This window comes from Guillardia theta (assembly GCF_000315625.1).
Source record: "Guillardia theta CCMP2712 unplaced genomic scaffold GUITHscaffold_80, whole genome shotgun sequence".
NCBI classification, from domain to species: domain Eukaryota; class Cryptophyceae; order Pyrenomonadales; family Geminigeraceae; genus Guillardia; species Guillardia theta.
Window position 1 is genome coordinate 246540 of NW_005434594.1, and position 12384 is coordinate 258923.

Below are 12384 nucleotides of genomic sequence, written 5' to 3' on the forward strand. Positions count from 1 at the left end.
AAGTATCGCCAGCTATCAGACAACAGGAAGTCGCCGGTCCCGCAGGACACGGGGAGCTGGAAGAAGCACGGGCGAGGATCGAGGAGCAGGAGCGAGAGATAGCGAAGTTAAAGGTTTCAGGAGGAGGAGGAGGAGGAAGGAGGGAGGAGGAGGAGGAGGGAGGAGGAGGAGGGAGGAGGAGGAGGAGGGAGGAGGAGGGAGGAGGAGGAGGAGGAGGAGGAGGAGGAGGAGGGAGGAGGAGGAGGAGGAGGAAGGAAGGAGGAGGAGGAGGAGGAGGAGGAGGAGGAGGAGGAGGAGGAGGAGGAGGAGGAGGGAGGGAGGGGGGGGGGGTGGGAAGGATGAGGACCTTGCAGGAGGAAAGCTCGATGGTTGCGAGGTGCGCGATGGTGACAGCAGCAGCGAACTGGCCGAAGCCTGTAGACGTGATGCCGTTGGTGCTGAGCACTACCCGCTTGAGGGAGAACGGAAACAGATGCTGCCTGTTTCTTGCGCGCTTCCCCTTGGCAGCCAGCATGGCGGCTACAGCATTGACGCCGTGGTCAGAGATGTCGTTGTCGCCGAGGTCAATGTACTCCAACCGCTCGTTCCTTTCCAGGCCCTGAGCGATCTTCTCCACTCCCTTGTCCTGCAACGAGCATCCTGAGACGTCCAGCGCAGTCAGGGCGAGGTTCCGCTCGAGCAGGAGGATGAGATGGTCAGCTCCTTCCCCTCCCAGCGGGTTCCCCGACAGGTAGAGCGTGCTGACGCTACGGAAGGAGTGGAGGGCGATGGAGGAAACGAGGGACATCAGGCCGACGGGCCCCACCCGCATCCCCCGCAGGTCCATCCGGTCTTGAGTCCAGTGCCTCGTCACGGCTCGAGAGAGGTTCACCAGACCCTCGTCCCCCACGTTGTTGTCCGTCAGGTCGACCTCCAGCTTGGGGTGCTTCGATATGCACTTGGCCCACGCCTGCATCGTCTGCGGGCCCAGGCGGTTGTGGTAGAGCAGCACGCGCTTCAGGATGTGCGAGCCCGGCACCTTCTGCCCGGACGCGTTGCGGGCAGGGAGCGACATGGCAGCGGCATAGAAGATGGCGATGCCGCTCCTGCAGGAGAGGTCGTTGTCGCCCAAGTCAAGCTCCTCCAGGTACTCGCTCACGCGGATGAGCTCGGCGATCTCGATCGCTCCCTTGTCGCCGATGCAGTTGCTGGCGATCCTCAGCTCAGACACGCTTCTGTTCTCCTTCAGCGCCTGCGCCAGGATGGTCGCGCCTTCTGCCCCGAAGCGATTGAAGGAGAGCTCGAGCCTCTTGCACATGCTGTTGGCAACGAGAAAGTCGCGGAGGGTGTAGGCGTCTCGGGGGAGGAGGTCCATGGCAGAGAGCCGGACGGTATCGTCCGACTGACTCATCCTCAGCCTCCTGCTGACCTTGCTCTCAAGCAGATTCATCGTCTTGACCTTTCGAAGAGCTCCTTTCCACAGAGTTCGAGCGTTGCGCTCCTCCCCCTCCTTCAGACATCCCGCAAACCCTTCCATCTCCTTCATCGTCGAGTTCTGCGCCAGCTGCCACTTGTTGAGCACGACCTTCTTGTACGTGAACTTGTGCTTGAACTCCATCCCAGCCTCCAGCTTGCGCGTCCGATCCTGAGTCTCCGTGGGGATGACGATGTTCACCTGCTTCCCTGACGGGTCGTGCACTACCATGTTCTCTCCTCCTCGGGCCCCGTCGGGCACACGGAGAGTCTCCAGCCTGCGGGTCTCTCGCACGAGCTTCCCTACCGGCTCGTAGGTGGAAGTCTTACGGAGGACCTCGAGGTTTGCCCATAGCTTCTCCTGGTCCCTTCCGTCCCGCACCTCCAGCACCTCCTCCAAGTCCCTTCGCGACAGCTCCAACAGTGCATCGCCATTGATCCCGGAGGAGACGATGGCTGGGAGGTAGTGGGAGAACTTGAGGTTCCTCGCCCACTCGCACACATCCTCATTGTTCCACGTCTTGACCGGCTTCGAGCTCGGCTTGAAGACGTATCCGTTGGCGTAGCAGAAGTCAAGGAAAGAGACTATGAAGTCAAGGAAGTTGAAGAGCGGGGTATTCAGCTTCAACCGTTCATACTTGTCGTCCATACCCCCCCATAGAGACTGCCCCCCATCTCCTCGCTCCTCGATGTTCTCATCCATCAAGTCCAAGATCGCCTGCTCGTTCTCCTCACACCAACTCTTCACCACAAGCTGCCGATACTGACTCTCTGCAGCTGTCTGAATGCTCCAGGCAGTCTCCGCAGCCCGCAGCATGTTGGCGTATGTGAGCTCCGGCTCCTGTGCCATGCCTTCCGAACGTCCGTTGAGAACCGGGGCCATGGTGGTGACGAGAGTTTCAGAGAGGTGCCGGACAGTCATGCACTCACGGGAAGCCTGGGAGTTTCTATCGAGGAATCTGATGAAGCAGAGGAGGGTAGAGGCGAGGAGGTACTCCATCGAAGCTGTCCTCCATGCCGACATAACCTCCTCCTTGGAATCATGCGAGAACTTCCTGAGCTTCTCGTAGTGAGGAGACTTGAAGACTTCTAGCGCCTCCATGGGCATCGGATGATCTATGTCAGGCCGATGCCTGCTTGCATCGTTGAGCGCCAGCCCCCTCCTGATCTTGCTCGTCATCTCATCCTCTCCAGTCAGCAGCTCCCGCAGCTTCTCAAACAAGGCATCCAGCTGCGTTGCGCGCCATTGCCGCACGACGTCGGGGCCGAGGAGAACGTCCATGAGCTCCTTGAGTTTCCCCTGGAGGAAGCCAATGTTCTTCATCACATCCAGTGGGACTTCTTCCTCCCTGACAAGCGGCGAACTTCTCCTCCACGTCGGCTGGTCCCGCTCGACCGGCTCTACGTGATCGTCTGCCCTTGTAGCCGATGCTGCTGGAGTATATGCAGGCTCCCCGACCTCGGCTGCTTCCACACTCGCCTTCGACTTCCTCCGGAGCAAGGAGCGGAGCATTCCTGCTTCAGACTAGCCGTCCGATGCCGTGGATATCACATGTTTTGCATGCTCTGGTCGTGCTCAACACTTGTCCCTGGCCACTACCTTGCGATGCAGTGCGCTTTGAAACACATTGTGCTCCAAGGACTGACTTGGTCTCCTACACGTTACCATCTCCATGCTCGCAGCCTCGTGGAGGATGAAGATCTGAATGAGCAAGGGACCTTTATCGATCCTGTCCAGCGATCTACATGCACCTGTTTGCACTGTTTTCAAACAAGTCCTCCCTGAACCACAAGGGAGATGGAGATGTGCAGTGAATGTCTGAGCAAACAAGAGTTAGCGAAGCACACTGAATGTTTAGAGAGATTAGCACGCACAAAATCATTGAAACGAGGAGAAACGTAAATACAAGCAGGGTGAATATAACAGAGAGATGAATGTTGAGAAGACAGGCGTCAACATACGCATCAAGATTCCACCTTGAGGCCTACATCAAGCCAAACATTCAACAAATACATCAAGACGCACACTGATGGAGTGATGTCAACTAAGGTATGTCAACTCGATGTCATCTCAGCTACGTCATCTGAGCATGTCCGAAGAGGAGGATGGCGTTATGACACGTGGCATTGTCGCTTGGAGGAGCACTTTCCATACATCGCATCAAGGGTCCATTTTCAACGTTCGTGTTTGTCCCTCATCCCCTCGGGTCGAGGTCTGCTGCACGGGGGTGGAACTACTATATTCGATCTCATCCGCGGGCCAACCACTGCCTCTAGCCCATACCTGGTACTAATTTTCAGTTAAATACCCCTCCCATCGACCGCGATGCACATCGAGGGCGGTGGTCATGCAGGGGGTATAAGGCAACGATGCAAGATCTATGACGCGCCATGGGGAGAAATTCAAATCCGAATTTTGGCGGGCAATCTGCACTGCATCCTTGCCATGAGCAAGACGACAGCAGACAGAGAGGAATGCCCTATTTGTAAGACGAGATACAGTACGAACAGTATTCGGACGATCCCTGAACACTGCATCAAAGCTTGTTCACGTTGTCGACGGGCTTTCAAAGACATCGACTTGAAAACTGTACAGGATTATGCAGTGTTCACTGACGCATTGGTGCTGAAATTGTTACATTTTCTGCAAAACATCGGGCACGCAACGTTGAAGATAAGCGACGCGGATGATAGCTTGCTACAAGTAGCGGCTAGTTATCTCAAGCTGAGCCAGCACACCATCAACACTTCTCATGTGCGAGCAAAGTTGACGCTTCTAGGTGACCTCTTTGGACAGAATGCAGAGGGCTTCAAAAATTGTTTCCTTCATTACTTCACCTCGTTTCAACAAGGAGCAGATGCCAAAATGCATCGTGATCAATTCCAGCTGCACATAGACGCGCAAAAGCTTCGAATTCAAGTAAAGAATCATCGGCAAAAGCAAAAGGCATTGTGTAAGAAAATCAGACATTGGGCCACTTCGCACTATGACACTGTTGACGAGCTACAAAAGCAAATACACGATTATCACTCAAGGTAACCAGCGAGCTGGAATGCACCAGAGTACTGACATGCCACATGCAGGTATGTAAGGCCTGAACATATTAGCCAAGACCAGAACAGCAATATCAAAACAGCATTCGCTCTCCTCGCACATACAATGTGCGAGAACTTCAAGTCAATGCCATTGGAGGATAGACGTGATTTCATCCGAAGCATTCTTGAAGAGCATGAGTCTCTTGAAGAATCCAATGACGAAAGTCCTACTGCCAAGTGCTTTCTCACCATCTGCCATGTTGAAAGGGCGATGGATAACCTCCGTTCTGCTGAGCTTCCCGACATAGTTTCAGATGTCGTAATGTTCGCCAGTCAGGAAGGAGATGGCATGAAGAGCAAACACCCCATCATGCCATTCATAGTGAGCGACTGGATACGACAAGGCTTTCGAACAAAGGACACTAGAGGCATGCGATACTCTGAGCAAGTCATGAGTTTCGCTGCATCAATTTGGAATGTCGGCACCTCAGGTCTATATCGCTTGCTCACAGGGCCGGGGAACAAAAATACTGGAACTTTTGATGCGGACCAGATGTTACACAACTTACCTCTGCCATCCACATCCACTCTTCAGAAACGAGATAGGCATCTCATGAAACTGCATGGCAATGATAGGTCCAGAGTGTGCACATTTATGATGGATGAATTCCGTCGAATGAATCCTGAGCATTGTCAGACTGGAGTGAACTGTTGTGCGATCGACAAAACAATGATAAATGCAGGATTTTGTTCTGTGTTTGAGGAATGTGAAGCAGATCTGGGGGGTATAACAAGTCATGAACCTGACTTGGCTCAGCGACTTGACCTGCTTGAAGATCGCAAGGAAAAGTTTTGTTTGACAGGAAAGACAGAACACTATATCAGCGAACAGCTGGTTGGCATGTTGAGATCCGATCAACAGAGTGTGCATCAGAGGAAGAGTGATATGGAGCAAGCATACAAGAAGGTTCGAAATGCATTTGTTGCCAAGCATAGAACCGGAGGCGAATCTCCAGAGGATGTCAGGTTCACACCACATCAACGTTACCTCAAGACAGTAATTGAAGGCTGTGAACAGATGGATGTAGAAATTCCTCGATTGATAGGAAAACTGGAGGGAATGGCGAATGGCGATCTGCCTGTCAACGAATCAGAACTTCAAAACGAGTTGTACAAGTACAATGAGAAATTTTACAAGCATACAGTTGCTGAACTGGCTGAAGATGCCATCAGTGTGGTTGCACAAGATGGATGTGCGAGCACACCCCCTGTCCCCATGTACATTGGTTTTTCAACCAAAAGTTTAAGTGCCTCTGAAGGTCTTCGAATATTGGAAGCCGTTACAAAGGAGGCTCACGAGCGTGGAATTATTTTCAATGTCTGGTCTTTTGACGGCGAGTTTTCTTGCATATACAGGAATTACTACGTGAACAATCCAAGCACATTCATAACGGAGGTGAAGGCTATCAAACAAGAGGCCCAGAAGCTGAGCATATCACAGATATGCTCAGAGATCGCATCATACATTTCATGCGTATTCGACTTTGAACCAGCCATTACTGCACAGGAAGTAGAGAGAGAATGCAATTTGCTGAATATGAACCAATATGATGGACCTGACTTGTCCCAAGTGACAATTCGAACTCGATCTGGAATAATGCACATGAACACTGCAGAGTTTGCCCAAATAGAGAAATTCGTCTTGAGTTTGAGGAGGAACCAATTGATATGGCAGGTCCAGAGAGAAAAGAAATTGCAGTGTTCTCCTGCCACCAGAACTAAGGCCTGTTTGAACGAGATGTACAGCAGAATCCACATCTTCTGCCGACGGTATGGATATGATAGCATTATACAACAAGGGGTTGCAGAGAATGAAACAGCCAAATTCACGCCTTGGGAGCTCGAACGATTGATCACAGATGGATTGGAAGAATTTGATCCAAACAAGATTAGGTTTCAATTCAACGAGTACCTGTCAAACCCTGTTATCTCTCCAACCACGAAGAAGCTACTTTTCTTTGCGCCATGTATCAATCATTTACTGAAGAATGTCAGGCACACGGTTGGCTCGGGGAGAAACCCGACTGCACAGCAAGAGGCTAAAACATGGCATGCTGCGTACACTGATATTTCCAAGAAGAATTCGTCATGGCTAACGCAGCTGGAAGTCGATGGGTGCACGGACCCTCAATCAGTGGATATCATGTTAAAAATGTTCAGCAGCAAGGCCATATCGCTTCTGAATGCAGAGGGACACATTGAAACAGCAAGAATGGCAGAAGCAATGAACGGCCTTCACAGAGCTTTCGACGAGAGAGGCCTCACCAAGTCTGAAAGAAGAAATCTCATTCTTAGAGCTCGAACCTGGCTTCTAAGAGATGTGGATTGGATGAGGGTGGGCAAGAGGCACATGAGGGGGTTGTCATCTGTAACCTTCGAAGGACTGATTGTAGCCATGGACACACATCTACAGATACAGAGTTATTTGAGCAACAACAAAGGTGTGTTGGGTGAAAAGGAGTATGACTTCAATGCACGGACGCTCTGCACAGACAGCGTTGAAAACCTCTGGTCTTTGATAGGTCATTTGAACAAGAAAGATTTCTTGAGGAAATTCAACAAAGCATGCACTGAGCTCTCAAAAAAATTCGATCCCAATCTGCCTTTTGTGTATGACCACTCAAAAAAGCGAATCATTCTTAGCAGACCACGCGGGGAGAAGAAGCTTTTCAACGCAGAGGAAGGAACACGGGACAAAGAGAATGTGTGCAGGTCCCAACCTCGATCTCGGAAACGTATACATACTCAATCTTTGGATACACGAGGAGGATTCACAGGACAAATGCCTAGATTTCAGGGTTTACGAACTTTGTCTGGTTGTAAGTCTACGGAAGAAGAGATAGAAAGGACAAAATGTCAAAAATTAAGACGTGTACAAAGCGAACAAGTATAGAGAATGACAATTTGTATGTATCTCTAAATACAAAATGTTTGTTTTGCATTGTACAGATTTTCATTCTTGAGATATTCATCCTCGAAACAGTTTGTCGCGGGATCGCCATTGCGATTCCCAACAAATTCTACTACCCCACCCCTGTAAAAAGGATTGGAAAAGTACCCGTCCTAATACCGGTAAAAGAGGAGTTCCACCCCCGTGGGTCTGCTGCTGGTCTGCCAGCTTCCGCCCGGTGGTCAACCGTACTACGGTACGGTACCGTCACTACGGTAGTACGGTACGCCGGTACGGGAGTCGTGGGTCACGGTGGCACTCAGCGGCACGCCGCGGCCAATCCGGGCCGGCGGGACCGGGTTCCCTCGGACGAGACGGTCACGGGGGGGCAGGGGCCCTGGGGGGCGGCCCAGCCCCCGCCGCCCGCCAGTGCCGGCCCGCCGATCGGATCCCGGGTGCCATCATGGCATGGCACCGCCGGGCACCGAGACCCGGAGTCGCAGAAGTTCGTTCTCAGGCTCTCAGGGACGCCGGGAAGTCATGTTGCCACATCACATTACTTCGGAGTCCGAACCTAAACTGATAGGCAAAGAATCAAGGAGTCCCCTTCAAACTACACGGGCCCGGCCGGCGGTCAGGGCCCGGGCCGGCGGGCCGCCCGTGAGTACCGCCGCCGAGTACCGAACCAGGCTGACTGGGTACTCCGAGTGCCACCCCCGGCAGCCCCGACTCAATAATAGTATCAGACTCTACCAAGTCTCGGCGGACGGAACGACCGTGTCAACACAGTCGACTTGAGATTTCATTCTGCATCCCGGGCTGCTGCTTCTGCTCCAATCCGAACCATGACCCGTCAGTCCAAAAGGCATCGAACAAGTCCTCCAAAGCTCTCTCGAGCTGCGTGATCTGACGAGTAGTCACTTCAACCGCACAGCGTTATCATACATAGAAGCAGCGCTCTAGGAGACAAGACTTGAAGCATCGCACCTCCAGCAGAAACCATCTGCATTCGTTCCGAAAAGCTGCCGCCGAGCTCTGTCGGGAACGGACATCTTGTCGGTCTAGACCGCCAACTGCGTCCATAGACTGAAGATCTGCTTGCAAGGTTGTCAGGCCCTCCATGGCCGGTCTGGCGAAGGCAAAGTCCGAACAATCATCTAGCACCTGACCAGAGCAATGGATGATGGTGGGTGTGAGAAATGCTTGAGGGAAGGAAGGGCAGTCTTACTTTGCTTTTTCTTGAGAGAACTTTGTTGCAGAATGAGCTGAACAAGGTCTTCACGGTGCTGAGGACCTGAAGTAGAGTCAACTTAGCCGGACAGCAAACAAATGCTGAACTTTGCCCACTTGCTCTCTATGTCTGTTCCTTGTTACTTCACGCACGAGCTTTCTCTCTAGCAGCTCATTGTTTTCTGCATTGAACGAGCGTAAGGAAAACAAACATTCAAGGTCCACTAGCCCCACGTTGAGCTTTCAGTGCGAGCATTTTCAAGTTCATGATTTCGTGTTGCTGGTCCTGGAAGTTTAGGAAATCAAAATTTCAAAAGGCACAATTCGAAATGTACGCTGAATGTAGGACTTTGTTTTGATCTGATTTGAGCATCTCCCTCAACATGCGCATTCTCCATCTCCTCCATGGCCTGGATTGTCAAACACACATCTCAGAGCAATTTCGTTCAAGTCAGTCGTTCCCTTGACAGGGCTGGTAACCTTAAGACCTGTGCGCAAGTCGACCGCCTCCAAAGTCAACCTTTCTATCTGAGCCAGTGCTTCGCGCAGCTGCACGTCAGACTCGTTACCCTTCTGTCAGAAGAACACGTCTCAGTATCAGCTGAAGTCTAACACAGTTGGAGTCAAGAGCTTCTAGTCTGCCATCACCTTTTCAGCTTTGGCAAGGCGCTCCAACGCCTCCAACTCTCTCTTTCTCCCCTATTGATGGCATCAAAATACACGGCTCGTAAACAGGAGAACATGTTCTAACTCTTGCAATCAGTTCATCAAAGTCATCGTGTTGTGCACGGAGCTGTTTAGCCTCTAATCGAAGCTCCGCTTCCCGTTTCATCATCGCTCCCATCGCCTGATCAAATGATGCATCATCTATTCTCCATTACAAACTCTGCTCACTCGGCATACCGTCTCACACGTTCTTGCTCTGTTGGTAAGTTGCTTGATCTGCTTTTCCAGCACCTCACACTTCTTCTCTAGCTCATTGTAGCTTTGGGACTTTGCGTTGAGCAACATCGTAACGTTGTTTACGGCATTTTCCGCCTGTTGTAGCCGATACCTGCACTCAGACGCCTCCTGCCTGGAACTGCGCAACCTTGCACAAGAAGAATCATGAATCGAACATGCTCTGCGCAAAACAACATACTGCATTCTGAGGGTAGAGAAGGTAGTGCTGACGGCTTCTCTCTTGCTGCCATCTAGGTCTTCACCGGCTGAAGAAAGGCTTCTGTCGAACCCTCCCATGCACATCTCATACACCACGGTCCTGCTCGCCGACAACTTCTTACTGCCCGCCGCCATCGCTCCCTTGTTGCTCTGTCGACCTCTGGCTCTCTCTCTCTCCTTGTTCCACACTGTGAGCTCTCACAAGCTTGAAATCTTTTTTTTGTTTTATTGCCTCTCACACTGGCGCCACGGTGCCATGATCGTCGGCCCAGGCTCGTAGTCACTGAGAGCGGCTGAGAGCCTCAGCGGGACGGCGGCCGGGCCACGGGCCGGCAACTTAGCCTGAGGCCTCGAAGCATGGCTCATGATGGGCCTGGAGGTCGGATCAGCTGAGGGAGGTTGGCCCGATTCACAGTATGGTGACTGCGAAGGACTCCCTGACAGTGAGGCTATTCAACCATGCTGAGTGACAAAGTCATCACTATCATGGCCGAGGCAAGTGATGAGTGATCACTGAAGAGTCGCAAAGGCCCGATTTGCTTTCATGGATTTACTCAAGTCAAACTTGGCACTGCTACAATCGACCGTACAAGGCTAGCGAGCACGAGCCTACTGGCAAGGGAAAACTCGCATGCTGAAAGCATCTTAACACTCACCACAACCGTGAGTCAAACTTCACAATATTTGAGTCAAACGGCATCAAGACGCCTCTGGATCAGCTCACTGACCACGAGTGAGACATCGCCGCCATGATGCTTCAGAAGCTGAGCGAGCTCTTCAACAGACTCGGACGAACCAAAGCCCATGTCTAGCAGCGTCAGAAGCTCATCCTGCATCTCCTGAGAGCCCTGCGCTACGTTGCCACGACACACAGACTCATTCTCGTTTTGCAAGACCTCACCCATGACAACGCCTGGCTCTTCTTGCTGGTCCTGCCGCACATCGTCGAGCCTGTTTAATTCTGCTTGCTTGTAATTTTGATCACCTGCTGGTTCGGGTTTTGGTTCCTGGCTGTGAGAGGATTGGGCCGAGCACACTTGGAAGAAGTTGCAAATCGATGACATTGCAGCATCTGGGTTCGCGTGTAATAGTTGCAAACTCTGTCGAATTGCCTCAAGCTTTCCTTGGTTGTTCATCTCTTGGTCTAGATCCAAGTCTATCTCGATAGTGCAAGCCTTGGGCGCCGATGTTGTGCTGTAGCATTTGCCTGCTTGCTGAAACAGTTGGCGAAGCTTAGACAGTTTGTCTTCCTTCTCTTCTGGTCTGACTTGAAGGACACCCTTTGGATCGCGGATGTGTCCGGAGGCTTCATTTACAACGACCCAGGCAACGTCTTCCATCTCGAGCTTTCCGTTAACGTACTCCGTGACATGAGCGCCGTCTCTGGTCAGCTCAAACAAAATGTGATCACCATCAGTGTCCACTATGTGTACCTGCTGTCTGTCAATATGTGGGGAGCTGCCTGCTGAACCAGCTTGTGATTCGCCCTGTCCCTCGTTTTGTGCAGAGCAAAATCTGTCTGCAGGCGCTGCTCGATCATACCTGGAAGCGACACTGCTTCCGTTACAAGCATGAGACTTCAACGCATGCACAAGCGCAGCTCTGGTAGTCTCATCGTAAGTACCACTTTCGTGCCTGATCCCGTGATCAGCTTGAAACCGCTTGACCGCGAGTACAACACGATGACCGTAGTAGTCACCTATACAGTAGTCCCTTCGTCCACATTCCATGTAACCCAAAGAGACCAGGATGAGTCTCAATGCCCTCACGGCAGGGCTACGAGAACCGAAACTTAGGACCTCCTGCGGTGGCGGAGGCAGGGAACATGCCAAAATGCTGTTCATCATAGAATCAGCATGGCAACTATGTCTTGATCTGTGTCGCATCCTCCTCCTCATTCCATGAATGCCATGAGCAGCCCCGCACGATGCAGCACAACTTGGCTCTTGCACTCCATGCTCAATGCGATCTTCTACATCTGTGAGTTGAAGGGCCTCGATGAAGTGATTCAATGCTCTTTGTACATGACCATCCTTGAGACGAGCTCGCGCAACACTCTCACCAGCGTCCATGAAAGAGAGCAATGCACTCCTTTGCTCAAGATCGAGGCTCTCTTCCAACAAGGACAGCAGTAGACTCAAATCACGATCCTCCGTGGAATGCTCAGCATCCTGACGAAATTCTTTCCCACAGCCTTTCGATGGTTCACCAGATGATTCAGAAGAGTCGCTCGACACGCCCTTGTCAGATTCTGTGTCTGCTTGCTTTCGCATTCGCTCATTCAGAACCTGCTCAACGATTTTCCTTATCTTCTGCTCCTTGTCCAGCTTCTTCCTTTTGGTCTTATGAGCCTTTTCTTCCCGCTTTTTCTTGTACTCCACCTTAAGATGAGAAACTTCGTGATCAAAACTCCGGTCCGCTTGTTCCTCTTCTGGCGATGTCCTAAAGAAGCTCCGATGAACCCCGTCCTCACACTCTGTGAGTATCAGACTCAGAGAAGACTTCTTTGATAGGCTACGAATGATGTCGTCGAGATCTTCCTGGAATTCGATCTT

General features: G+C 51.7%; 4 protein-coding genes across 4 annotated transcripts in view; 2 read left to right on the plus strand and 2 right to left on the minus strand.

The window, feature by feature from the left end:
• The window catches only part of GUITHDRAFT_89270 (hypothetical protein), a gene marked incomplete at both ends in the record, with an annotated part of 2022 nt that extends 668 nt beyond the window's left edge, over positions 1-1354 (minus strand). Inside the window, one exon of the mRNA XM_005825828.1 lies at positions 347-1354. Coding sequence (XP_005825885.1) covers positions 347-1354 — 1008 coding nt within the window. The remainder of the gene's footprint in view (positions 1-346) is intronic.
• A 2409-nt stretch (positions 1355-3763) lies between these two features.
• GUITHDRAFT_154589 (hypothetical protein) lies at positions 3764-4119 on the plus strand (the record flags this gene model as incomplete). The annotated part of the gene is made up of 2 exons (XM_005825829.1): positions 3764-3809; positions 3852-4119. Coding segments are annotated over exons 1-2 (299 nt in total), but the record flags the coding sequence as incomplete, so codon positions are not given.
• A 493-nt stretch (positions 4120-4612) lies between these two features.
• GUITHDRAFT_115010 (hypothetical protein) lies at positions 4613-7391 on the plus strand (the record flags this gene model as incomplete). Its single annotated transcript, XM_005825830.1, has 3 exons — positions 4613-4870; positions 5306-7059; positions 7346-7391. 3 exons carry the CDS (start codon positions 4613-4615, stop codon positions 7389-7391), a joined length of 2058 nt encoding a protein of 685 aa, XP_005825887.1.
• A 2976-nt stretch (positions 7392-10367) lies between these two features.
• GUITHDRAFT_154590 (hypothetical protein) lies at positions 10368-11772 on the minus strand. Its single transcript, XM_005825831.1, has one exon. It carries the CDS (start codon positions 11674-11676, stop codon positions 10519-10521), a length of 1158 nt encoding a protein of 385 aa, XP_005825888.1. The 5' UTR covers positions 11677-11772; the 3' UTR covers positions 10368-10518.
• Positions 11773-12384: the final 612 nt, after the last annotated feature.